A 24136-nucleotide genomic window follows, 5' to 3' on the forward strand; every position below is an offset into this window, starting at 1 on the left:
CCCTGAGCGGCTGGCGTCTGTGGTGATCACCTTGCGTGACACCACTTCGCCCATGGAGACCCCACTTGTCAACAACGCCTGGTCCCTCCATGGGACCAGAGCGTCCATGCAGACCTGGCTGACTGTCACCTTCCTGTACCCTTGCAGGGAAGGAATCCTGAGCGCCAGTGACCACCGCTGGAAAGGTCTCATATGAAACCTGCCCAGACGCAGAAGTTGCACTGCTGACGCCATCAGCCCAGTCAACTTCATGCACTCCTTGTACCTGACCACCTGGTTCAGTCGGAAGGAGCCGAGACAAGTCAGAAACCTGTCCACCCTCTCCGGGGAGAGGCGAGCGGACATGGTGGCCGAGTCCAGAGATATTCCTATAAAGGAAATCTGCTGGGAGGGTAACAACATGCTTTTGCCAACATTGACGTTGAAACCCAGGGCCTTCAGGTGTGACAACACCAGATTGGTATGGCGCGGCGCTTCTGAGCAGGAGGCGGCGGAAATCATCCAATCGTCTATGTAGTTCGCCAGCCTGACTCCCTGATGCCTCAGTGGAGCAATGGCTGCCTCGGTCACGAAAACCCGAGGGCTCAGAGAAAGACCGAAAGGGAGGACCGTGTACTCGTACAGGCGCCCCTCGAAGGCGAACCGCAGGAACTTCCTGTGTGGGGGATAAATGAGGATGTGCTGATAAGCGTCCTTCAGATCCACTGAACAGTGGAAATCCCCCTGTCTCACTGATTTCATCAGTGACTCTGACGTCAGCATCCTGAATTTGAACTTTTTCAAGTGCTTGTTCAGAGCACGTAAGTCCATAATCGGACGCAGCCCCCCTCCTTTTTTCTGAACCAGAAAATAACGGCTCCAGAAGCCTAAACGGCTCTGGTCGCGTGATAACTCCACTATAGCGCCCTTGCGCAATAGTGAGCTTATCTCCTCCCTCAAGGCATCCGCCTTCAAGCCGCGGGCTCGAGTATAAATAACCTTGCTGGATAGGGAGGGTTTTTTCGCGAACTGTAGTCTGTAACCCCGTGTCACCGTCCGAAACACCCAGTGATTCGGATTGCAACGTTTCCATTGCTCTGCACACTGTGCTAACGTGTTGCTGAGCAACGGAGAAGCCTTGGGGTTGTACCGCCTGAGCGGAACTACTGGGCCGGGAGGGAGAGGTTCCGTATCCGGGCACGTATCCGTATCCGCTAGACGCCGGGCCGGAAGGCGCGGAGTCACCGGAGGAAAGAGCGTTTCCGTTTCCGGTACGCTTATTTCCGTATCCGGTGGGAGACGAACACGTGACCTCCAAGAAGCCACGCTTGTTAATAATACAGGCGACACACAACGTGGAGCCCGGGGGACAGGGTTCATCGCATAAGTAACATAATCCCCGGCTCGGGGAATTGTATTTACGTTTATAACCTGTGCTAAGGCCTTTATATGCTTCCTTGCGGGAAGACGAGGCCGACCCTGGGTGATATGTGTTGGCTTCTTCCCTGACGCTAAGACCAAACTCCTGTCCTGAACTAGAGTCGGCATAACAGTGCCGCTCGGTGGAGACAGAGGGGTATTGCACACTAGTGAGACCATACCATTGTGAATAGGAATTAGCTTGTCTGGGAACATTTTGCAAAGAGAAATATTCTGCTTGTAACCTGTCTGCATGACTGGAGGAAGCGATATTTTCTGAGTGGAAAGAAATTCCAGCCTGGACTTCTCTACACTGGTTAAATTCATGCAAAATGGGGTCGTCTGTAGTAAAGCAGGTGGGTTTGAAATAAACAGGCATTGTTTTATCAACACACTTTTTATTACAGGCACTGGAGGAGAGCACAGAGGAGGAATAAACATTGATTTCTTGGCATAAGAAAAATTGTTCGTATTGTCCAAACGTCTGCGCTTGCAAGGGGGGGTCCCCTGAATTTTCAGGGGGACCCCGCCAGAGTCCAGTGTCACTTTCGCGGCGGCTTCCCACGGGCTTTGTGGGAGCTGGCCGGTATCCCGTGCCTGGGAGGGTGGCGGGATTGAGAGCGGGCCTGAGCCCCCGCTGCAGTGTGAGGGGGTCCCGCGGAGGAAGAAGAGGGGGTCCTAGGGGGATTGTTCTGTTTCCCCTGTTTGGAGGAAGAGCGCCCCCTGTCAGCCTGACCAGGGGCCTTGCTCCGTCCCTGTCTCTTTTCCTTTCTGGGTACCTGGGGGTCCGTCGTGGCTCCCAGGAGCTCCAGAGTGATCTTCTTATCCGCCACCTCCTGGCGGAGAAGCTCCAGTCCACCGCCCATGAGGGAGGAAGGGTGGCCGGGGAGGTCTTGCAGGACCTTCTCGGTCTCCTCTCCGGAACTGCCAGGACACTTTACCTTGTCCAGCCACCTGGCACGTTCCGCCTGGATGCAATAATCCATGCCGTGTCCAAGCCACTCGATTGCGTGGACATTCAGGTCCATCAGCATGCGCAGCGACTTGTCCATTTCCTCCACCAACACGTCAGGCACCTCCCGCATCTCGCTGAGGAGGCGCCTGGTGGAGAAAAGCAGCAGCTGGGTGGCGTTCATCGTCCTGGCTGCCAGCGCGGATGATCTGTAAGAGTTCCTCACCCTTGAAGACTGCTTGTCGTCAAAGGGGATGGCAAACCCAGGAGGCTTCTTACCCACGGCCAGATTGAGGGGAGGACGGCCTCCAGGACCGGTCCGCTCATGACTAGGCTTGAGGCTCCCTACCAGGGACTGGGCCATCAGCTTGTCCATGGGAGGGCACAAGGGGATTCCCGCCTTCTCTGCGTCGCGGCAATCGACCAGGAAGGGGAGCTTGGGGGGGTCCTTGTGTGTAGTCCAGGTTGAATGCAGGGCCTCTGCAAAGCCTGGGACCAGTGGGAGCTTTTCCATCCGAAGCGGGGGAGAGGAATCCACATCCTGGCCAAGGAGGGGAATCCTAGCCCGTGGTCCGAGTGGCGCGTCTCCGAGTGGCAGCTCCAGGCCACAACGGATGGTGGCACGTTCCAGCACCGAGAGCTCGTCCATGGGGATGGAGTCTGGGTCTTGTGCCGCTGCCCCTCTCGCCCCAGCCGGCATGGAAGGGGGGAGAGAGGCAGAAGGGGCTTGGGAGGACGCGGCGGAGATGGAAGCCTCGGCATGAGGAACCACCCTGGCCGCGCCTCCGCCCTGTCCGGAGGGGAAAGAGGACTCGTCCTCCTCCGAGTACTCACCCTCCGTGTCCAACTCCTCCATGTCGCAGTCCTCTAGCTCCGGTTCGTCTCCGTCGCTAGCATGCCAGGAGACGGGGCTAGGTGGCCGCATAGCCCGTAGCTGGGGGACGGAGAAGGAGAGAGGAATGTCACCGACGACTAGAGGGTGGAATTCCTTGGGGGGGACGGTCCAAGTTGCAGCTGGCGGAGAAACAACGTGGGCGGTCTTGCATGTTCTCTTCTTGGGCACGGCACCAGTCGAGCCCGTCGGAGAAACAGCAGTGGAAACAGGGGCCGCAGACCCGCTAGCAACGGGGCTACCGAAGCTAGCTGAGGGCGAGGCCGCTGGAGGCCTAACCACGTGGCGAGAAGCAGCGCTGTGGCGTACAGCGCTGTCTGGCACACGAGGAGAGGTGTCTGGGAGGGTTCCGGCGGAGACCGTGGTGTGAAGGCCGTAGCCTGCGGCAGCGATCTCACATCGTGCCTCGAGGGCTGGAACATCGTACTGGAGGCATTCAGCACAGTTCACCCCCGTGGCCGGGGCCGGAGGGGACAGAGAGGCCAAGGCGTGTCCTACCCCCATGCAGACAATGCAGAACGGATGAGTATCTTCATTGGCGATGAGGCCTTTGCAGCTGGGAAGGCCGCACTTCTTCGGTACCCTAGCTAGCAGGCTGCTAACTGTAGGTCGACGAGCTGCCATCGTGAGCTAACCGAAGCTAAGCGAAGCTAAGCTAAGGCAGGGAGACACGTGGCAGAACGTACAGAGAAGAAGTAAAGACTCAAAGCGAAAGTGAAGAAAAAGACCGAACTGTTAGGAAGAATAGAAGTAGAAACGTACAGGAGAATAATCTATAAAGGCCAGTGGCCGACTTCCTAGTCAACGCTTAGGCTAAACTTTACAGAAAAATATACTTATATGGCTGAGTTCGCGACACTCTAGTTGCAGGTAAGCAGAGGTGCGGAAGAGGAAGTTATGATAGCCCGTAGGGCTTTTATACACTCGGGGGCGGTGCCCTCGTTTGTGATTGACAGCCCTACCGACAAATGATATTTCTCGTACGGGAGCTTATGAGTTTTACTCTGTTGCAGCGCCAGATGACGCTGGTTATCCCATAGGGGGACCTTGTCTGGAGGTATGACAATAAACATATGTTTTGTCTCATTACAAGAGATCAAAACAATCAGATTGCAGGGTGTGAACACCCAATGAATAGCGTGTGCAAAATGAAATATTTAACACAAAACAAAGCTGTGTATTTGTATTTCTTTCATAAACACAAGTAGCACTCAGTGGTCAAAGATATTCATGCAACATTACACTGATAGATGACATTATGCATGGACACTGCAAAGTATTTGTACATTCAAAAGCAACGTAACCATGTTTAATATGCATGTGCGTGCATGCGTGAGTGTGTGCGTGCGTGCATGCGTGTGTGTGCAAGAGAGAGAGAGAGAGAGAGAGAGAGAGAGAGAGAGAGAGAGAAGAGAGAGAGAGAGAGAGAGAGAGAGCGCGCGTTCATACTGTATGTTTGCATATCTTGGTGGTTATTTGTGCTCAAACATGAATCCCTTTCAGGCGGAGTTTAGTGTCAAAGAATTTCACAAACACCCTTTGACAGTCAAGAGCGGTTGTATTTAAACAAGGCAAAAATCCTCTGGGAAAATCCCACTAATCTTTTGATCCCGATACCAGTCTTTGGACTCAGAGACAGCAATATACTATTAATCTGCTTTTGTCTGAGTGAAGGCTGTAGCTCCCAGACAGAATGACACTTGTCGTTCAGAGAGCCACATGGTATATACAGTATAGTATGTTCCCACAATGACATACAGGCACCACTCAAATCAACCTCATGAACCACCCTGTTCTGGGGGTGAACATTCAGTGAAAATAACAGATACTTCTGGAAGATATTTAGTGATCTGGAAGAGTAGTTTTCAAACTTGTTCGTGCCAATTGGACCCCCAAATTGATATTCAATTGGACCCCTATCTGAAAGGGGTTTGTCTTTGTGCCATGGGCCCCCAGAAGAGACGATTTATATAAAAAATAATAAAAAGTAAAAAAAAAAAAAAAAAAAAAAGGATTTAATATTTTTGGGGGGGATATTTTTCAAAATAATTCAATAATTGAAGATGTACAAGCTGGCAGTGTGGCACAAAATGGCACACTATGAGTTTGTAGAGCTGCTATTTTTGAATAGCCAACGTATAAATAAAGTGGTTAAAAGGATTGTGATGATATATTAACTACTTTTGCTGAAGACCCCTAGGGGTCCCTGGACCACACTGGTATAGTGTTCCCATGCACAATGGCATGCAAGCACCACTCCAATTAATTAACCACATGAATTGTACCTATTCTGGGGCAAACATTCAGCGAAAATAACAGATGGTTCTGGAAGATATATAGTGATATTTAGTGTACAGTGAAAACAGGAGGGGCCTAGTATAGAGTTTTGTGGGACTCCAGTCAAATTATACCCAGTTTTCGTATAGCCAAAGTATGTTGGAAATTTTAAAAATTTGAAAACGGGCACTGGTCTTGTGTAGCGGAAGTTTTGGCGTTCAAAAGCTTCCGAATGTACTGGGCTGGCGGAATACAAAAATTCCTATAGTAAAAACCATAGAAATTAAATTACTGGGATAGCCTGATGACATTGACAAGAGAAAGAGACAGCGGGCGAGTGAGAGTGTGTTCTTAATGGTCATGGTCATGATCGTGGTCGGGCGAGCGAGCATTAGTTTCAACTGAAGAGAGCTATCGCCGGTGCGTCACTTTGGATAGAGCCAGCATGCTTTAAATTAATAGCGAGAGAGAGAGAGAGAGAGAGAGAGAGAGAGAGAGAGAGCTTATGACAGGCTGTAGCCTACCTGTAAATGCTTAAAAGCAACGTTGACATGACTCTGAAAATGCATTGTTTGCATGGGGGGGGTTGCTTTTCCAGCTACAATGTAAGTAAACATTAGCTCCGATATAGGGATTGGGTGGGTGAGTCTCACTCAGAGAGAGAAAGGAGAGAGAGGCACATTCAGTGCTCGCGTCGGGTCGCAACACACTGCAGCACACAGCTGTCTTAAAAAAAAAAGCCTGTTTATAAAAGAACGAGCGATTTAAGTTGATGTTGAATTTGATGTTGTCTTGGAGATGAGACTTTAGGCTAGAAATAGACCTGCCAACTCCACCTGTTTATTTACCCCTGCGTTCCTGTGATAATGAATGATTGAAGTAGAGAAAAAAATATATAAGAAAACCATTGGCTTATCCTCTGTTCTTTCAATGGATTAAAGTTACAATCTCGCGTGCTTACCGTCGCCTCTCACGCGAGTATAAAGCACTATACCGTTAGAAAAGAAACAAATGAAAACATGTTAAAATGGTCTCTCCCATTGCCATTCCAGGACGTTATGCAAATGTCTTTGCCCTCAAAAAATCAGTCTCTGTAGTGAAAACGTGGCTTATATAGGAGGTTAAAATTCATGCTCCTATTTTCCAAGGTAGTTTTAATGCACATGAAAATTCCAGTGTTCAATATTCACTAGCTACTAGGAATGAAAATTATCCAATCTACATAATCATCCAGATCAATCCTTTGAGTTTAGTGCTTGTCCTGTGAAATGATTTTCAAAACGTTTTATGGATATTGGCTGTTTTCAGACAAAGTATCCTGGGAAAAATCATTTTAATTTAGAATGGCAATCAACTCGGTAAACGATGATTATGTTCCGGTAAAATCTTTATCAGTCCCTCTAGTCAGTCAGATGTCAAGGCTGAGCTAACACTGAAATGAGTGTGTGTGTGTGGGGGGGGGGAGCTGAGCACAGCGGAATTGTCAGAGGTAACAGCAAGGTAGCAATAAAAACCAGAAACTATTCACACTTCTATGTGAATGGGCAAGAGGCCAACTTTATACATTATACAGGATCCAGCTTTCAGTGTGACTGTGCTTAAAAATAAGTTCAGTCAATTGTTACTTGACTCATTAAAATCCATCTATATTTCCAGGAAGCTCTGCAAGCGTGTCTGTCTGTCTGTCTGTCTGTCTGTCTGTCTGTCTGTCTGTCTGTCTGTCTGTCCTTTTCCTTTGCATATTTCGAGAACCCTTTATTCGATCGACTTCACACTTGGCGGCATTATTGCTGATGACCAAAGGAAGTGCTGTGTCCAGTGAGAGCTCGATCGAATTCAGTCCGCTTCAAACCAAACGGCAAGGATCCGGCTTGTACTGTAAGTTGAGGCGATAATACAGAGAGTCCATAATGGCCGCTAGTTTAGCTGTTTCCCCATTGCTGGTGTCAAAAATAAGTCTCTGTTCAAGTGGATGGTTTTTTGCCGAACTTAACACTTGATTTTAACCATTTAGCAAGGATTTTAGGGAGGAATAAAAGAGTTCCAATATTCACACATGACGTGACCAAGATATAAACTGAATTGAATCGTAATTGTAAACAAACACAAATAGTGCAATTTCTGCCCTTGATTTCCTGACTGGCTACACTTTCTTATCTGAAATAAACCAGTAAGACTCCCTAATCGGGAGATAAGCGACCGTTAGGTCGCATGTATACACTGCAAAAAGCAACCTCATGGTGGCGCTAGAAGAGGGGCATGTGAGAAATCAGGTTGTGGTTTGCCAGCCAAGGAGTGTGTGTGCCGGAGAAAAGACAGGCAACAAATAAGAAAGTATGCAATAAATCGGGAGATAAGCGACCGTCAGGTCGCATACACAAACTTTAGAAGGCAATGGTAGCCAATCAGGCAGGAATATGGGAAATGGGACAGATCCACATTGATGACATGACTTTAGAGATACTGTATACCGCTTTGCGTGATTGTAGGGCAAAATCTGTTGGAGCACTTTCCAAAAATGTGTTTTTAAAAAATTGGCCAGATGGTGGCGCTAAATGGGAGAGATGCATTTTGATGACATGACTGTAGAGATACTGTGTACCGCTTTGCGTGATTTTAGGGCAAAATCTGTAGCAACAGTGTCCAAAAATGTGTTTAGCAAGAATCAGCCTCACGGTGGCGCTAGAAGAGGGGCATGTGAGAAATGAGGGGTGGAGGTTGTGGTTTGGCAGCCAAGGAGTGTGTGCAAAATTTGGCATGGATCGGGGCAACGGTGGCGGAGATATGAGAAGGGCAAAAGTGTGACGTGTGACATGTGACTGACTGACAGACTGACTGACAGCTGGTGGAGGTTTTGATAGTAACTACGACCTGACGGTCGCAATAAATAAGTTTAGCCCTAACTTAAAAACTTCCAGTGAGCATCAATGCTTAAGTTATTTTCAATGCATAAGATGCAAGTATTTAACAGCAATTCCATGTGAAAAAAAGAAAAGAGAGAGATTTACTCCACATCTGTAATACTATCTGAGATAGCGCCAATCCTGGGATTAAGGTTATTAGAACGATAAGCTACTCTGTGATTATCCTGCTGGATCATTCCCACAAGATGTAAAAGAATGGAGTAGTCTGGCACATCTGCTCCCACAAGCCTTTCTGTCTGGCCCCAACCAGATAAAGGTCTTTTCATGTGTCTGGATCAGGCCATTGTCCTCACATTTTCTCTGTTGAATGAAGAGCACAGAAACTAGATATTAAAAAGGTAATTCTAAATGTAAGCCACTAGCCACACTGGATATACACTTGAGTATATTTTCCATAGCATTGCATTCACTACAGTATGAGCAACGTTATCTCTACTTCTCCTTTGCAAGAAAGCGTACTGTAAATTTCAATTCAAATGGTTCCTTGGTTGTGACTAACTGACTGGTTGGAGTCAGTTAGTTTGTCTGTTTGAGGCGAGAGCCTTGATTACCATGGAAACCGGAGGGACCGTGCTGCATAAACTTTCACATTAGTCACATGATAATACCTTACTGTACCCTTTTGGACAAAAGAGCAACCAAATATCATGTAGGCCTACTGTATCCTTAATGAGACAGTCTAGTCAAGTCCTCCATATACAGTATGTGATCTCCATTTCTTGCATATATTTTCATCCATAGGGATGAGAGTGCTTTTGACTGAAAGACCTATGGGGCTGTTAAGTATAACATCATTTTGTAGGCAGAGGAGAATTTCTGCCCCCAGTTTCCGTGAATCTTTTTACTATTTTTACTATTTACACATTTTTCTTCTCTTTGTTGTTGAAAGGAAAGTGTTAGAATTATACTTTAGTCGTTATTTTTTAGTCGTTGTTTTTTTAAATAGCGAGGGACAGAAAATGCTCTGGGGGCAGATTCTCCTCTGCCTACAAAATGATGTCACGGCTTAAAAGCCCCATGGGAAACAGACCGAAGTGTGTGATCCATATACTGTATATTTATGCAGATGGGGCCATGAAGTAAGAACTAAACCAACAGAGAAAGACATTGTTTTAACAACATAATCAGGAGACAAAGATATCTTCTATGCTTCTATGTCTCGCAGTATTCCACAAGGATCCTTGAACTCCGGAGGGATTTAATACCATTGGTCTTTTATTCTTTGAAAACCTCGATCATTTGATTGTTAGCTGAAAGAGTTAGAGTTTGAGAAGTCAGTCCTGAATGTCTCTCTAAAATTGTAATCACTGAGACAAGCATTGCATTGCAACTAGGGATGCCCCGATCAGGGTTTTTTTGCTCCCGATCCGATACCGATCAAATATTATTGCTTCCGATTCGATCCCGATCTTTCCCGATCCGATCTTTTGGCAAGGCATTAAGAAAAAAAAATTCTATTCATTCTATCACTTAGTGCAGCACTGAATCAACAAATTAAAAACAAAGCTTATGAGTAGTGTATAGTGATATAGGCCTACTAGTGCAGTGTTTCTCAATCATTGTGCAGTGGACCTTTGGTGTGGCCTTTGAAATTTGGCAGTGAAGTCACGATTTAAGGACTTTTAAAACCTGTTTAATACCTCAAAAAATAAAATAAAATTGACCATTACAGCAAAAATAATCAACAAACTATATAAAAACTGGTAAAACATTGGCCATTTTTAAAGTTGAAACAAAATAAGTTAAGAACCAATTAACCAGTCTGCTTGAAAAGTATGCAGTATAGCTAGTTGACAGTGCAGAGAGACATAATTGCCTTCCTTTGATCCATTAACAAGGGGCCAATTACTACTTATTGGCATCAGCTGCCAGCTGGACACAGAGTCTGACACAATCACCTTCCCTCTGCAGTGCTCTGTCTGTCTCATTTCTCCAAAAGCCCTTGAATATGATTGAAAATGATTAAGGATTGTTGTGATTATGGTAAGCTTACATTTCATATCACATTCACCTTACCTGTAACTTTCAGTACTCCCAGAAAATATAAAAAAAAAAAAAAAAAAAAAAAATCCCGATATTTTTTTCCCGATCTCCGATCTTATAAAAACGGCCATATCGGCGGCCGATCCGATCACGTGATCGGGATCGGGCAACACTAATTGCAACCATTTATTGCATTGTTTACATTCAACCAATCAGTGCTGCTCACTTGTGCCCTGTGGTGTGGGGAATTATTGTCTTAAAGAGAGACCGCCAACGGCAAATAAATGCTTCAACAGAGGATGAAGCATGGGTTCACCGTGTTCTCTGTTTGAATGAGCCTAATCCATACCAGGAAGAAAATGTACTTAGCTTGAATATGATTTGTATTCCTCCTTTACTTGTAGTTTTGCAGTGTGGTAATATTTGAAACACTTATTAAACGCTATGTACTTTGTTGTACATCAAATAGCTAAAATATCCATCCATTATTGCAGAACGTTCTTCAGTATTCACTAAACGATCAGCCATATTCGTCGAATGTTTTGCCTATATTATAACATGCCCGGAACAGGGCTGCTAGGGTTCCTGGCGGTTAAGAGATTGCTTTCTATCGTGTGGCATTGCTCTCGTCATTTCTGTCAGTCAAATGGAAACACTCTAACGTTACAACATACTAATGAAAGGCACTATAAAGACTGCATTGTTCCGAGGGCAGAAATGTGGCACCGGTAACAGACTCAGCTGCATGGGGCGAGAGTAGAAATTCTGCACCATAACTGCGGCTGTGGGTGCTATCGATTTCCATCAGAGAGGCCAGTCACTCGCCTCTTTCCCTCTGACTCCACTCACTGTTTCTAGAGGGGGATAACGAGGGAGATGGCGAGTGGTGTAATGCCACTAACACCCCCTTGTAGATAGATGCATTAAGTTCAGGCTGCACTGCTGAGAGATGAGCCACACACTCATTACTCTTGATTTGGTCTAAATTGTAATTTAACAACACATCGATCCATTGGTAGCACTGACCTTTGCTGTAAGGCTTCTGGTATTATTCTCCCTTAAAGCATCCCCTGTAATGGGCGGATTTGAATGCAGTCCCCCCTCCTACACCCCTCTAAATGTTTTTCAAACGTGTGCAGCTGGTAAATGGGCTGGCACTGGCTGTGCTTTCCATACTGCCATCCACACAGCCGACGACTCATTTAAGTCTGCATGGCCGGCTTCTTTATTACATACATTTTTAATATTGAGGAAATAGTTTCGAGTAACAAGCTGTGTTTCGCTATGAATGTAAATACACGACCACCAGCCTTCCTTTCGAAACAACAAGAGAATGATGATAGAGAAACGTGCCTCTCTGTATCAGTCCCACCCCCTTATGTTCTACAGTATCTAGGTGTGTGTGTGTCTGTCTGTATGTCTGTCTTCCTGTGTGTGCGCATGCGTTTGTGTGTGCGCGAGCCAGCTGAGGTTGGGTCCTATCGAGTAGAGAGTAGAGTTTGACAAAGCAGATTTTTTTCCCCTGCTTTGTCCTGGTGTCACGATAAATATCAGCATGAGAAATGGATGAGATCCAACACGCGACCTATCTTGAAGGGATATTTCACTTTAAAAAAAAATGTTGGTCATTTTACGATCTAATCAGGCTTTTATGAACACCCTGAACAATATTTAATTTGCTTGATTCAATATTTAGATATTTGATGCAAATGTTATCAGTCCTCCTCCTCCAGGAAGAGGGCCCCATACACACTCATTGTAACTTCAAACTCCATTTTAACCCTGATAGATTAATTAAAAACACCCATTATTTTTTCTGGTGACTCATACTACCCTCCTAATACGTGAGCAGGCCGTGTTTTTATGGTAACTTATTTTTAATAATTCTTTGGGAAAATGAAAAAATAAATAAATACAATAACAATTTTGTTCCCAAATCCGTCTTCTTTTACCGTCCGGGTTAGAACACACTCACTCCGATGGTTCCCGCCTACCCCCCCATGGCCTGGGCTTGGGGTAAGCCAGGAACCCACTGCAGCGAGTGTGTGTTCTAGCCCGGACGGTAGAAGAAGACGGAACACATGGAATCACACAGCAACAAACCTGTTGTGTGGTTACTGGAGTAATTAAGTAAAACTCCGAAGAAGTTTTGCAGCGAATATGGTTAACAGAACGGCAACTTTTGGAATTTGGATGAGTCAGATGGAGGAGGAATTGAGATACTGTAGCAGGAATGGAGAAATGGGTGAGTTAATATGAACAGAACTGACTGCCTGGAGTTAGCATAACATAGCCAACGTGAAGCCCCAAAGTCACCCGAAATAATATTGTGAAAGGAATATGATGTAATAAAGGAAACCCGTTTTAGACGACTTTATACCCGAAAATACTAAGATGTTGCCGACTTTATAACCGAAAATACACGATTTTTGACGCGGCGCTGAGATATCACCCAAATATGTGTTCCCCCTACTGAGGACAAAGTTAGTGTGTGTGTGTGTGTGTGTGTGTGTGTGTGTGTGTGACTAGCCTATACAACACTGTTGAAAACCTCCTAAAGAAAAGAAGAAAATAAATCTCCCTCCATGTTTTATACATTTTGAAATATTTCTGAAGTCTTTAAGTTAAATATACTGTATATTAATGGCCCTCATTATGCCTGATGTTACTTTGAAACTTTTGTTCTTTGTTCGTTTTACATTTCAACATCTGTCTGACTATTCTGTGGCCTTCCAGCTTACTCTTTTTTTCTCACAGACTTCCCTTGCCTGATAGAGGGTTCTAAGGAAGAAAGGTTGTTCTTGTATACAGACATGCTTGCCATTAGCCTCGCATAGCCAGACAATATCACTGCGTGGAAGGGCAATTTTTCTTTTAATGGCAGATTCTTCTGGCTCCAAGAGGCTAACTTGCCATAGGTTTTTGTTGCTCTAATTCAGTGCTAACTTTTTATTTATTTCAAGGATATCCATCTCTGAATGTTGTTAAACTCTCAGAGTTACAGCCCAGTAAGGGTCCATTTAGAACCCTCTCAAGGATCATTGAGGGTCCCTGTCTGGAGTCTGGACCCCAGTTTGAGAACCATCGCTGATGATTTTATTTCTACAGGATATATTCTCCATTCTTTTAGTCTTCTAGTGTTTATTCGTTGACAAAATTGTCAATATATCTAGTCTTAGTTTTTGTCATCATAGCTTCGAGTTATTTAGTTCTTATCTAGTTTTAGCCAGTGGGAAAAAAAACCTTTTCGCCATAGTTTTACTCGACGAAATCAACACTGTCTAGATAACAGTAGGATGTCACAGCATCGTCCACAATGCACTGTAAAATATGGTGTGTTCATTTAACACTGTCTAAATGGATCCGTAAGGTCTATTTGCACTCTTCCAGATGAACACACTAGAAGCAAAAATGCTGATTTATAAACGTATTTCCCATCACTGACTTGTGCTTGTTGACAGACACAGGGAACTTGAGATGAACATGTCATCTCATACCGCACTGTATGATTTCTATTGTGGTGGCTAAGTGTGGCTTATTGATCATAATTGACAGCACAATACCATGTTCAGTACCAGATGTGGATCATATCTGATAGAGTGCAGTGCATTGTTGTGTAGCGTTACTATAGCACAATCACTTTGTCAAGGGGATTAAATGGATTTACGTCTTTGGATTATGCTATAACCAGCTGGGTACATTTGTGGAAAAGGAATTGTGTGTGTGTGTGTGTGTGTGTGTGTGTGTGTGTGTGTGTGTGTGTGTGTGTGTGTGTGTGTGTGTGTGTGTGTGTGTGGACAGTTTTGAACAAAGTCAGGTGAGGTTTTTTTGTCAAAGGAAAGCCTCTCCTACTACTACAAATAACAAAAGCCCATTAATTTAGCTGTATTATTGAAATTGAATGTCAAGAATACTATGTCCAAAATGTATTAAATTAGTGGCTCACCCCGTGTTGCCTGGAATACCTGACACAAAAGCTTGTTTGTTACCTGAATGCCATTGAGATTATTCTTAACAACAGCACATTATATATCAAAAGATCTATAACAAATTCTGCTTTGTGCAGTGACCCACACTCAGACCATTTCCCCATACATACAGGTTCTATTTTTGCTAAAATATTACAAATTACTGTTAGCAGCCACGCACGCACGCACGCACGCACACACGCACGCACGCACACACACGCACACACACACACACACACACACACACTGGCCTCATTGGCCAGGACTCATAGTTGAACAATGGCCAATGAATGAGCTGGAGGCGGCCCTTCAATTCAGTGCACGAATGGGCCCAGGAGTGTGTGACACCATGTGAACCATAAAGATTGCAGTCAGTAGTTGCGACCGTAGGTCGCAGTTACTTGCACACTATCCAAACCTCCACCGGCTGTCCCTCCGTCACTCCCTCCGTCACTCCCTCCGTCACTCCCTCTGTCACACGTCACACGTCACACTTTTGCCCTGCTCATATCTCTGCAACCGTTGCCCCGATCCATGCCAGATTTTGCACACACACTCCTTGCCTGCCAAACTACAACCTCCAAGGACCCCCGGAGTTTCGGGGACCCCCAGGTCCCTGGGGGACCCCCAGGTGTAAAAAATTACCAAATGTGCAAAAATGACCAAATGACCACCCCAACGGGGCTGCTCACGGGGCATTCCCGGGGACCACCCACTCCTGGTGCTCCAGAACGGATGCAAAAGTGGTGGCGCCCCCAGTGGAGGACCCCCTGCCACTGCAGCTCACATAAAATGCCGTAACTCGGGCTAGGAGCGACCGGGAGAGCCGGGGCCGGTACCTATTCGTCCGCCTTGGCGGCGAGGAGACCCCACCCCTCATTTCTCACATGGCCCTCTAGCGCCACCATGAGGCCGATTCAGATTTTGCCCTAAAATCACGAAAATCACTACACAGTATGTCTACACTCATGTCAACAACATGGATCAGGAAGATTTTGGAAAAACACATTTTTGCTCTATTTATGGAGATAAGCGACCAACGGTCGCTTATCTCCCGATTAGGGAGTCTTACTGGTGTACACACAGTGATGGAAAAAGTAAAAGTCTGGAATTCAAAATCTACATGAGTAAAAGTACGAAGCTTGTAGATCGGCTAATTTCAAATAGCGTAGGTATAGGGCTAAAGTGGTTAATGTATGTTTTATAATGAAGCAATAAGCCACAAGAGGCGAGTGGTTACCTGGTATTTTACACCGGCTGGGTGTAAAAATGTAGTTAGTTACTTTATACCACTGGTGACACTGTGAACCACAAAGATTGCACTCAGTCAGTAGTGTACACATACCTCCCCCAATGCTATACAATTGTCAAGATAAATAATTTCCGCATGTCGGATAGTTCAGCTCAGCACTATATTGTTCAGTGGCCCTAAAATGATCTCTCCAGCACAAGCTTTTATTTGATTGAACCAATAATGTAGGGTTTGACTCTTTGTGGAATTGATGTGAAAATGTAATCAGTTCTTCCTTGCTCAATGGCCAACCTTTCCACAAAGTTTAGAGCCCCCTCTAGTATTAATGTCTTCTTTTTGCTGTTGTTAAATGTTTTCCGGTGCTATCCTGTAGTGCTATACTGATTCCAGAGGCACAGTATTTGGGCAAATGTGACGTAGTCAATGTTTTTGACTTTATTCGATTTTATATTCATGAAAATGTACCTAGCCCGCTGATATGGCATGACGTACCATTCCAAACCATTGTGAGAAAGTCAGGGGGAAAACCCGCATACAAATTGACTGTGGAGGAGATTCAAGGCAAAACCGAGAACATCTTTTGGAAGTATCCTATGCTAACAGACAAACAAACAAGCAAACCGAATGTAAATGTCAAAACCAACCTTCAGTCAACTCCATTGTCAGATATTAGAGTAGCAGCATCTCCCCTTAAAGAAATATGGAAGTAGTGGATGCACTGCATTTAGCCCCTTTTGGGTAGAGGGTCAACACGTGTATTCAGGTGATTTTACATTTTGTCTGAATTTTTTATTTTATTTTATGTTGAGCATTGACAACAGCAGCTGGCAGGCTTCGTTCTTTGTACTCAGGACAATTTCCTAACTGTTGATGTTGAACTTCCGTGGAATATTTAATAATAATAATAATAATAATAACACATATACTCTTATTAAATATATTAACATTGTCATAAGGAAAATATATAACTCATTGTTTATACATTTTTATACAATTAGAGGAAAGGAAGTGATTAGCATGATAGCATGATACATATATAGGGGCATATATATATATATATATATATATATATATATATATATATATATACCTACATACACCTCAGCGAAATGGGAATTTCTGTGGCATGGTGTGTGAGAGACAAAGCTTGTTGTTTTGCTGTATTGACATCAGGAAACTGCCTTGCTTCTTTGCTTTTCACCTCTCATCGATAATGTGGATCACTTTGCAGCTGCCTGTCACCTCATAATGCATTGGCAGTATGCTTTTCATTTTCAAGCTACAGTATATATACCTTTTGTGAACAAAGTGCACATTCTTAACATGTTACGGTAGAACCTCATTCATCCAGATCTCAGACCAGTAGTTGTCCTACTTGACACCAGGGTCTAAACCAGGGGTCTTCAACGTTTTCAGTCCAAGGACCCCTAGTTGAGAGAGAGGTGAAGAGAGGGATGAAGCAGGGACCCCCATTTCTTGACTGCACAATCATCAGTGTATTTTGGATTCATGTCAATTTGTGTTTTTAGATATTTAACCACCTTGAACCGTCAATACTTAATAAACTTGACCTTTCACTCTGTACTTAGTCTGCTCTTTCTCTCCTCTACATCAAAGCTCTTTGACGAAAATAGACGATCTACAAGCTCACACGCTGCGAGGCGTTGTCAGCTTGTAGATCTGCTATTTTTGGCTAAAGTTCTCCGAATATGCACACTAGGGTTCAAGTGGTTGATATAAAAACTTTCTATCACTCAAAGATTTGGAGGACCCCCTGTAGCTCGGACCCCCTGTTGAAGACCCCTGGTCTAAACGGAAAGTAGGGAGACCACCTCCAACCAATGCAGATGTACTACTAGTTAGAGTATTATTATTGTACAAATATGGATTTGTTAAAATAATGTTTTATTCATTTGAAATAAATTCTGGATTGCTGCTTTATACTTGTAAGCAACTTCTCATGCTGTATATTGTTACCATAAAATATTCAAATATATTTCAATGGATTAATTGAGTGTTGCTTGACGGGTTTGAATGAGGAACCTCTGTATTTAAAATAATAATGTCACAATTATGAACAAGATAGATCTTAATGTGTTCTATACCTGTATATGCTCAATCACGTTGTAATTTGTTCACAAAAGGATGTTTTGGTTTGGTTTTTGTGCATGGTGTCTGATTTGGAAGGCGAACCTGTTGTGATGGGTAAGTTTTGGTCAATAAATCGCGTCAGTCTGGGCAAGAAGCAATTGAAGAGGTAGGACATTGTTTTCTGATGGGAAGTAGTCTTTGTTTTCATCCAAACCGCAGGCATAACGTTAACTTTGCTTCAATACTGACCTACTTATTTGTTACAGCTGTTAAAACATATTTTTGCATGCTTTTCTCTATATAAATGTTCACATGTTCTGGAACGGTACAAACTATTTTGGTTAACGATGAGATATAAAAGAATATTATTAAAATAAAGATTTTAAGATTTGTTTGTTTTTTTGTTTGTATGTTTCTGCAACAGAAATCAGGCATCTTATGATCCTCAATGTTGAAGAACAATGTTTACTGACTTTTTTTCTTTTCTTTTCATAGGCTGCATACGTGCTTTTACACTCTCATTACAGTGTTTATGCATGTTTCCTAATATCAATTTACTTTCACCTTGTAGCATGAATTGTATTGCACCTATTAGCCATGCTTTAGCAACATAGACTGTAACATATTTTACTCCTGTATCCTATTGACAGATATCATATCACATCACATATCACTTTCACACTCACTTTGATTGTTAAGATTACTCTTTAGTCAGTTTTATTGGGAGGGCAATTTGTTTTTTCATTGGCAATATGTTTGTAATAGTCTGAGCATGGCGGGTCACCTATGGAGTGCAGAGAACTACTGTACACACTAAGGTTGTCAGTGTTATTGTAACTCCAAGAGGGTACAAATGTAATCAAATGGAAGGGTCCATTTGGTTACATGTGTACCCTCTCTGAGTTAAATGAACCCACTGCCCTTTTAGGAGAGGCATGACCACACAATGCCACCTTTGTTTATTCAGGGTATCCTTACTTGCTGGACAGTGCATGTGACCACATACCTTGCAGTGCAATTTATTGTCTTTAGGAAAACAAAGTTATTGCGCAGGGATGTCATCTTGAATTAAATAGGTATGATACTTAAAGTTTCAACTAGGCAAACCTATACCATGTTTTAAAATGGGTCAAATCGATTATAAAGTCCATCATAATAATTATCCTTTAACCTTACGTTAGTGCCCATCAACAATGCATCAAAAAAGCTATTTTAACTATAAATGTCTAAAGATAATTTAAGAAATGTTATTATTAATATTATTATTATTAAATGTTACGTAAAGTAAGTAATTAAAGTAACGTACAGTACTAATATCTACAAGAGCCATGGTAAATCAATCAAGGTCTAAATAGGTTTACAGACACAAGTATGTCACGTGTAGCCTATTATGTCAGGTCAGTGTACTGTCAACAGGATGAACTTAAACAACATAAACAACTAAATAAAGTCGGCCACTTGAAGTTACTGTTAAGAGGTATGATGTTTCCCCTGCAGGGTTTACGATGGGGCACTTGCATGTGATGTTTAATGCCTTGCATGGTGACGACATGCAATGGCCAGTGACTCGTCTGCATGCTGCTTAATGAATGTCTCCCTCTCTCTCTCTTTGCCCGTGCGTGCTTTCAGAAGACATCTATGCTGAAGGTGGGTACTATGATCATTATGTATTGGTAGTTGTAGTTGCTGTATATTGTGCCTTAGGCCCCCCTACATGGATAAAGATGGATTTATACTCAGTCGCACAACAGTGCCATTTGTAGACAAGAACTACTGGTCTTCAAGCTGAAGGTTTGGTTGTGTCTGTAGGTGACACCATTGTGCCACATCGGATCTTCAAATACAGTATAAGCACGTGTTTCTAAATTTTAAGTGAACGATTCCTGGTATGGTAAGTTTGAGTAGTCAGATCTTAAGACAAATCATAGTGTCACAATTGTATGCATTTGTTTTGGCCAGTAAAATAATGGAATCCAGATCCTAAAGGTAAAACTTCTAGTTTTTAAACTAAGCTGTCTATTTTTTGGATTGGATTTTTCCTATTTTCTCTTTTCTTTTTTTTTAATACAGACTATATGCTTGGTGATGCAATTGCTTCTTTTTATTGGCTAGCTGTTCCAAGCTTGTTCAGCAAGTTGTCCATACTGTAGATGTCAATGTAAAGCTGTGAGGTATATCACTGCTACAGTATAAGAATGTGTAGCAATGTACCTACATGGTTTGAATCCCATGGTAGTGGACACAGCTAAAATAACAAAGTTCAAAAAAGTCACTGATCTTGGGCCAGCATTAGCACATTATCAGGCAAATTCAAGATAGCCCATTAAAAGTTGGTTTTAAATATTGGTGTTGTGATGATGGTAGACATTTAATTGCTAAAAACAGTTCACCCTTTCTACTGTAAATGTCAGTGGAAACTCTGTTGACAAGTAATGTAACATCTGGCCAAGATGACGCAGGTATTGCTATGCAAAGCCCCTATTGAATATTACATTGGAATGTACTGAACAAACTGTTCTCTGGATTTGTATAATTAAAAAAATATTGACTGAATTCAGAGGGCCCACACCATGAACAATCCGTCTTTTTTCTTTCCTTAATTATTTGTCACAAATATAATTTGACCAAGCACTGCAACTAAATGATCAATGAAGATTCCCCCATTTGATAGAAAGTAGAGAATCAGAGCTACAGAAGCTTACAGTATATGCTATATGGATTATAATGGTTGACTTTCAGCATTGGAAAGTTTTTATATTTTATTTCTTTAGTTATATACCATGTCGGGGTTTGGGCCATTCATTGGTAGGTACTGTAGACTGTTCTCCTTTTGGACAATAAAGAGGCCAAACCTCAGTTTTCATATCTGAAATAGATCGACTGTACTGTAGTAAGTGACCGATGACCCATTTCAATCGCTTTGGTTGATTAAATGCTCATCATGCTAATGCTTAATTTATTCTCTGTCGTACGATTGTGTCGCATGCTGGAAATGGCATATAAATATAGATCTGCCATTTACGGCAGTGGTTCTCAACCTTTTCAGGTCACGACCCCCAAAATAATCATATTTTAACTGCCCCCCCCCCCCCCATCCCTCACCCTGACAAGCACTAAGAGTTGAGGCATTACATCTAGTATAACATGGTTCTATTGTGAAAATAGTAGATCTACATGCACTCAACGCCTCGCAACACGAGGCGTTGTGAAAATGTAGATCGGCTATTTTCACAATTTCAACCTCTAATGTTTGACAATTTGGCCAATGTTTAATTTGTCATTTTAGAGGTACGGTATTAAAAAGTCCTTTAATTGTCACTTGTGAAATGTGAAATGTGCAGATACCCTCTATAGTATAGAGCAGGAGTGTCCAAAGTGTGGCCCGGGGGCCAAATGTGGCCCGAGGACAAATTTCATACGGCCCTCGGCTTCATTCCTAAATTGTATCATAAACGGCCCGCCAGTACTCTCAAACAAGAATATTTTCACAGAGTATAATTTGTCAGGATTCGTTGTTGTCCTGTTGTCAGAACTTGTCACATTCTGCACGTCTCGTTACATTTGGCAATGTGAAATAAGGCTGAGTAATTTGTGTTTTGTTCAGAGCACACACCTGACATAAGACCATTGATATCAAATATAGTTAAATAAAATAATTTAAAAGTGATATGACTTTGTTATGGTCAGACCGAAAGAAAGTACATTATGTCAGGAGATAGTGTTGGCCTTGGGTGTTTTAATATTTTCTAATGTGGCCCCCTTTGAAAAAAGTTTGGACACCCCTGGTATAGAGGGTAGTGTATAGAGTCTATACACTTAAAACTTTGTTGGTTTGTTTACCGTGTTGCACATTAAGATAATCATCTGGGGGTCCCGACCCACAGCTTGAGAACCACTGATTTCCGGCACTTGACATTGTCATATGAAGAAGTATAAATCAGGCTATAACCCTGTCTGTGTACCCTTCACTCTCTCCTTCCCACTTTATCCCGACAGTCCTCGAGTAACACACACACATCTACTGGAAGATGCCTGTGTGTCCTGTCCGTGTGTCACTCCGCCTTCCCCCATGATCCCTTGTTCTCTGCTGACTGTGCTCTTGTTTTCCTTTAAGGTCTGGCGCACCTGATGATGGGCGATCAAGGTATGGACTGTTCCTTTTTACCTCTCTCACCTCCATTGTTCCCCCTCCTGCTCCCTTTATGTGATCAGTTGCGTGTGTGTGTGTGTGTGTGTGTGTGTGTGTGTGTGTGTGTGTGTGTGTGTGTGTGTGTGTGTGTGTGTGTGTGTGTGTGTGTGTGTGTGTGTGTGTGTGTGTGTGTGTGTGTGTGTCTGCCTCTCGGAGTGCCGTGCAGTGTCTCAGGCTTGAAAGCTTCAGATATGGGCTGTCATTTTAATTTATTTTCTATGACCTACCTACTTGATTTTAATTCCTTCACCGGAATGACTTCTGGAATGACCCCCTTTCTTTTCAAGTTCATTTCGCCGTTCTACTCACTCCCCCCCGTTGGGCAGGTTTATATCAGCCGATTGCAATGTTTCAGTGCTACCATTACCGTCTCTCACGGCAGCGGTTCTGTTGATGTGGTTCGTGAAGTATCGAGAAGCAATGTATTAATTAATGTACACAGCATGCATATCGTCGTTGTCGGGTGAAAACCTTGTATGTCCAAAACCGTTTGTTTTACATTTATCATTTTAAAAATGATTTAAACTACTGAAAACAGCCAATCTACAAGCACACAACGCCTCGCACCGCGAGGCGTTGTGTGCTTGTAGATCTGCTGTTTTCACTACTTTTGTGCGACGGCCTTGTATGATGAAGCAGGGCTTTACTTTGCGAAAGAAAGTACAAATTTGAAACTTGGAGATACAAGATTTCCACCCGACAACGACGATATAATTCATGCACGGTAAACTCCTCAGTGTTAATAGAACACCGCACCTATTTTCATCCATATCTTCACATAATTGCTCCTCCTCACTAATGCTCATTATAAGACGGTGCCATCTGTCTGCTCGCTGTCAGAGGTGGGCTGTGGATAGTTTGGAAATGTGCCTGCCGATGATGTCATTGGTGAGGATTCCAAGCTAATGGAAATGGCTACAGCCTTTCTCTTCAGGGAAATTTTGCGTAAAAAAAGTTTTAAATCTGGTTTGAAATTACCACTGATGATGTCAGGTAACTTTTCAGACTATCCACAGTCGTCCTCTGAGACACAGAGCATGTACATTAGTCAGAAATGGTACAGTGGCAGTCCTATAGTGAGGACCGATATAATGTATGGAGAGAAAAAAAGCTAAAATGTTGCTTCAATTTATCTCCAAAGTGTGTACAAATGGGACCAGTTGGTTCCATTTGTACACTCTTCTGAGTTAAATTACCACTAAAGACTTTACTGCGTGGCTTCTGTGTGTTTTTTCGAGATGTAGTGGTTGTTTGTCACCACCGGAGTGCACGAGGACAGTGTCTAAAATGGGTTTCCATTCCAAGTCGTCGTTTTTTGCCTCATTTTCACACCATTATGGCGGTCGTTGTGGCTGACACAGATCCCAGCATGCAGCAGGGCAGGCACTGAAGTATCGCTTTATCCTTATCATCCTCCGTCGTAGATCATGTTACAATCACACCTCTCCCGCCTCTTGTATGGTGTTCACCCATACGGTAAAGCTATCAAGCCTCTTTCTGCCGTTCTCCTTGCGTCTCCTGTACTTGACCACGACACTTAACCAGTGTCTCCTCTCCCTTTTGTTCTCCCCTCTTTGTTTGGAACCTGCTTTCTCCATGGAACATTCTATCAAATCCCATAGGTAAAAGCAAAGGTACTACTTATTTAATTCTCTGTATTCATACATCTATGACTAAGGCATTCGTGGCATTTATATACCCGCGAGGTATATTAAGTCATTGGCATTTTAAATTGCTTTCGCTGCTAATAATGTGTGTGTGACAATGTGGGGTTCCAGGTAGGTGCTTTGCTCTTGCTTTGCAATCACACTTTTTTCTTTATGCTGCGTCAGTTGTTTCCTGTCTGCTTGATGCATGGGAATTGTAATTGAGATGCACAGGGGGATATTGGACACAGTAGTTGGCTGTCTTAGAGCAAGAGCGCAACCCCCACCCGACGGTACTGTAAATACTTTCTTCTTGTTCCCGATAATGGGTGGGTTGTGTTGTGGGCAAGGTTTCATCCTAGTGTAGTTGGTGGGCCTCACCGTCCTGGCTGTGACCTTGACTCCGCCCTTTGGGGTAAGTGGACTTCTGATTTTTGCCGTTTGACTCTCCTCCTCAGGGCAGAGAGGGGAGGCCTGGCTTCTAAGGTCCCTACTGAGCATACAAGGTAAAACTGAGTGATTCTTTCTAGTTAAGCCCGATTTGTACTTTGTCCTACGAAGGTG

The 24136-nt window shown here is 43.5% G+C and overlaps 1 protein-coding gene across 12 annotated transcripts in view; it reads left to right on the plus strand.

Annotated features, from left to right (window-relative positions):
* The window catches only part of LOC308296571 (neurexin-1a), a gene marked incomplete at both ends in the record, with an annotated part of 488347 nt that overhangs the window by 19104 nt on the left and 445107 nt on the right, over nucleotides 1-24136 (plus strand). For 3 of the 12 annotated variants that reach the window (XM_080739879.1, XM_080739880.1, XM_080739882.1), the window contains 2 exons: nucleotides 19367-19384; nucleotides 21852-21881. In XM_080739879.1, coding sequence (XP_080596005.1) covers nucleotides 19367-19384; nucleotides 21852-21881 — 48 coding nt within the window. Of the gene's footprint in view, nucleotides 1-19366; nucleotides 19385-21851; nucleotides 21891-24018; nucleotides 24079-24136 lie in introns of all 12 variants that reach the window. The other 9 variants (XM_080739873.1, XM_080739883.1, XM_080739874.1 and 6 more) reach the window with 6 other exon arrangements.

The sequence above is a fragment of the Nannobrachium achirus genome (genome assembly GCF_963921795.1).
Source record: "Nannobrachium achirus genome assembly, chromosome: 13".
Classification (NCBI taxonomy): Eukaryota; Metazoa; Chordata; class Actinopteri; order Myctophiformes; family Myctophidae; genus Nannobrachium; species Nannobrachium achirus.